This window comes from Lucilia sericata, unplaced genomic scaffold (genome assembly GCF_015586225.1).
Source record: "Lucilia sericata isolate MDLA Ls3-8-SP2 unplaced genomic scaffold, ASM1558622v1 Contig002207F_arrow, whole genome shotgun sequence".
Taxonomy (NCBI): domain Eukaryota; kingdom Metazoa; phylum Arthropoda; class Insecta; order Diptera; family Calliphoridae; genus Lucilia; species Lucilia sericata.
In genome coordinates, this window is record NW_023996038.1 from 57501 (window position 1) to 60000 (window position 2500).

Sequence of the window (2500 nt, forward strand, 5' to 3'; positions counted from 1 at the left end):
AGACGAAGACAGAGTATATTTATTATTAAAGTTGATTAATTACAATATACTAATTTTTCCCCTTTGCAGTGTTTCTTTACGTGTGTTGTTAATGAAACGGCCATTTTAGTTGACGGCGAAATTCAGGATGATATTGTGGATACCTACTTAAACGAAGTTTTTGATGATTCCGAAAAAATGGAATACGTGCGTAATAAATTAATGAGTTGCTATGAACAACATAAGAAATTTGTATCAAATATGCCCGATCATGGACATCACGATTTTTCAGATTGTGGTCCAAAACACGGTGGTAAGTTAATAGGTTGTGTTCATGTCCATTCACTTGAGGACTGTCCGGATTCCTATTGGTCCAATACTGCAGTTTGTAATGAAGCGCGTGATCATTTTATTCAGTGTGAACGACCACATCATGGTCCTCACCACCATAAAGAAGATGTCGATGTAGAGGAATAAGACATTTAAAGAATGTACATACATACATATATAAAATGAAAAACATGTACCAATAAATATAATTAAAATTGCATATATATTTTCATATCGATTATTCATTACCAGATACAAATAACTCAAAAAATATCGTTTTGATAAAAAAGTTTTTTTGAAGATTTTACGATATTTAAATAATTGCTTAATAACTTTTAAACAAAAAATATATTCAAAGTTATTTATATTTTTGTAAAGTTCTCGCCTTTAAAAACAAGCTTGAGTGTGCTATTTTTATCTCATATATGTATATCTCAGTTATAGGCAATTGAAAATTTAAATTTAACAATTTTGCGATACCTTTGGACCGACACTATCATTTATGGGTCCAAAAATAAACCATTTTCAAGATCCACGTAGTGGCTGTGGTTTAAACCCAAATTCGCGGGAAGAGAATGTTGGTTTAAGCCTGATATATCCTATAATTTGATTAATTCTCTTTTCAAATGACACGGGTCTGTGTACAAAGCAGTATATGCTGGATTTCTGAACCCGATCGGTATTTCTTACCGGTCGTATAGTAGGGAGCCGGTATATGCTTTGGAATTGTCAGGTTAGCGTTCAGTGATTGCCTGTCATTCCGTAGAGAGTTCTTTATTATCATGGGAATGGAACTGATTGGGAAAGTCTCCATATATTGGAGATTAGTACTGATTTAGTATGCCTTTTTACGCTTCGGAGAAGTTTCTCGGTGCTGCTGCTATCTCCACAGGATATTCATGATTCAAGCTACGCGACTATTTGCCGGGGCAATTATTGGGTTCAGTTGACTTTGGAAGTTCTTACATCCTTTGTCACAGATCGGTTCATGAAGAGGGATCCAGGGTATTTGGGGTTACCAAATAGGTGCTGTTACCAAACAAACAGAAGCCATCTCAGTAGAGTTGGGCGACTTTAAGAGGTCCAGGAATGCACTGGGTTGGCTCTTTAGATGATCGGAATGTTTATAGGGACAAGAGCATTCCTCATAACATGCTCATGACACCTGGCCTTCCCCAACGGGGCTACAATGGCAAGAGATTAGATAGCTCGAGTACTTCAGCAAAGTGCTTGCACATGGACCGGCTAAGCCATTTACAAAAATTGCCATCTGATTTCTTCATTGAAGGACTCAGGGGCGATGGTAGACCGTTCTCAATGCTACCCAATGGGTAAAAAAGACCCTCAGAGCAGGTGTTCACCTAAAACACTTCGATATTCGTGTGCAGCATGTGTGAAGTATTGCAACCGGTGATATCTGGGGTCGTCAGAAAAATGTTTTCAAGAAATATACTGATATCGACAAATCCATTTCAATAACTGTAAGGATATGGCCTTTTGTTTTTAGCTAATAAAATCGCTAATTTAGATCGGAGGAGTTCAAAAGTAGATTTTTGAATTTTTGGTTAATTAAGGTCGTTTGCATTTTAGGTAACGATATATACTTTATAGGGTCGATAAATTATATTGTAAAAATTACAAAGGTGAAGGGTATAAAAATAATATTTAATAGAAATATTAGAAGCGATGATGAAATAATATAAATTGATTTATTAATATACCTTAATGATTCAAATTAATTATGCAATTAAAATGCACTTAAAACTAGATTAAACAACATAAAATTTTCATATAAAAACGTTAAAATCGTATTTGGGTTTTCAGTTTTACTAGTAGACCTCTAAAATGACTACTGCAAAACGATATATCATTGGTGTTTTGATAATATTGGTTAAGGTATAAAATTAATTTAAATTAAACATTTTTAATATTGAAGTTAATAAATTTTTAGCTTACAGCAATAGACGCTGAGGTGGATTGTAGTCAGGATCCACCTCCTATGGTAAGGAGTTTTTTTAAAACTTTCTTCATACAAAATATTAAGCTATTCAAATTGATTACAGAATTTCAATTATTGCTGTGAATTATCAAATGTTTTATCGCATGAACTCAAAAATAAATGTATTGAATTAGAATATGGAGATAACAATAATCCTTCACATAAATCTGTACGTCATATAACAAGAAATCT

General features: G+C 33.6%; 2 protein-coding genes across 2 annotated transcripts in view; both read left to right on the plus strand.

Annotated features, from left to right (window-relative positions):
• Nucleotides 1–535, plus strand: part of LOC119613597 — an 876-nt gene extending 341 nt beyond the window's left edge. The window contains exons 3-4 of the mRNA XM_037969624.1: nucleotides 1–13; nucleotides 70–535. The exon at nucleotides 1–13 is cut by the window's left edge and continues 65 nt beyond it. Of these exons, the coding sequence (XP_037825552.1) occupies nucleotides 1–13; nucleotides 70–456 (400 nt within the window). The 3' untranslated portion in view covers nucleotides 457–535. The remainder of the gene's footprint in view (nucleotides 14–69) is intronic.
• A 1603-nt stretch (nucleotides 536–2138) lies between these two features.
• LOC119613598 (general odorant-binding protein 68-like) overlaps nucleotides 2139–2500 on the plus strand; it is an 807-nt gene continuing 445 nt past the window's right edge. Inside the window, exons 1-3 of the mRNA XM_037969625.1 lie at nucleotides 2139–2205; nucleotides 2261–2311; nucleotides 2373–2477. Coding sequence (XP_037825553.1) covers nucleotides 2155–2205; nucleotides 2261–2311; nucleotides 2373–2477 — 207 coding nt within the window. The 5' untranslated portion in view covers nucleotides 2139–2154. The remainder of the gene's footprint in view (nucleotides 2206–2260; nucleotides 2312–2372; nucleotides 2478–2500) is intronic.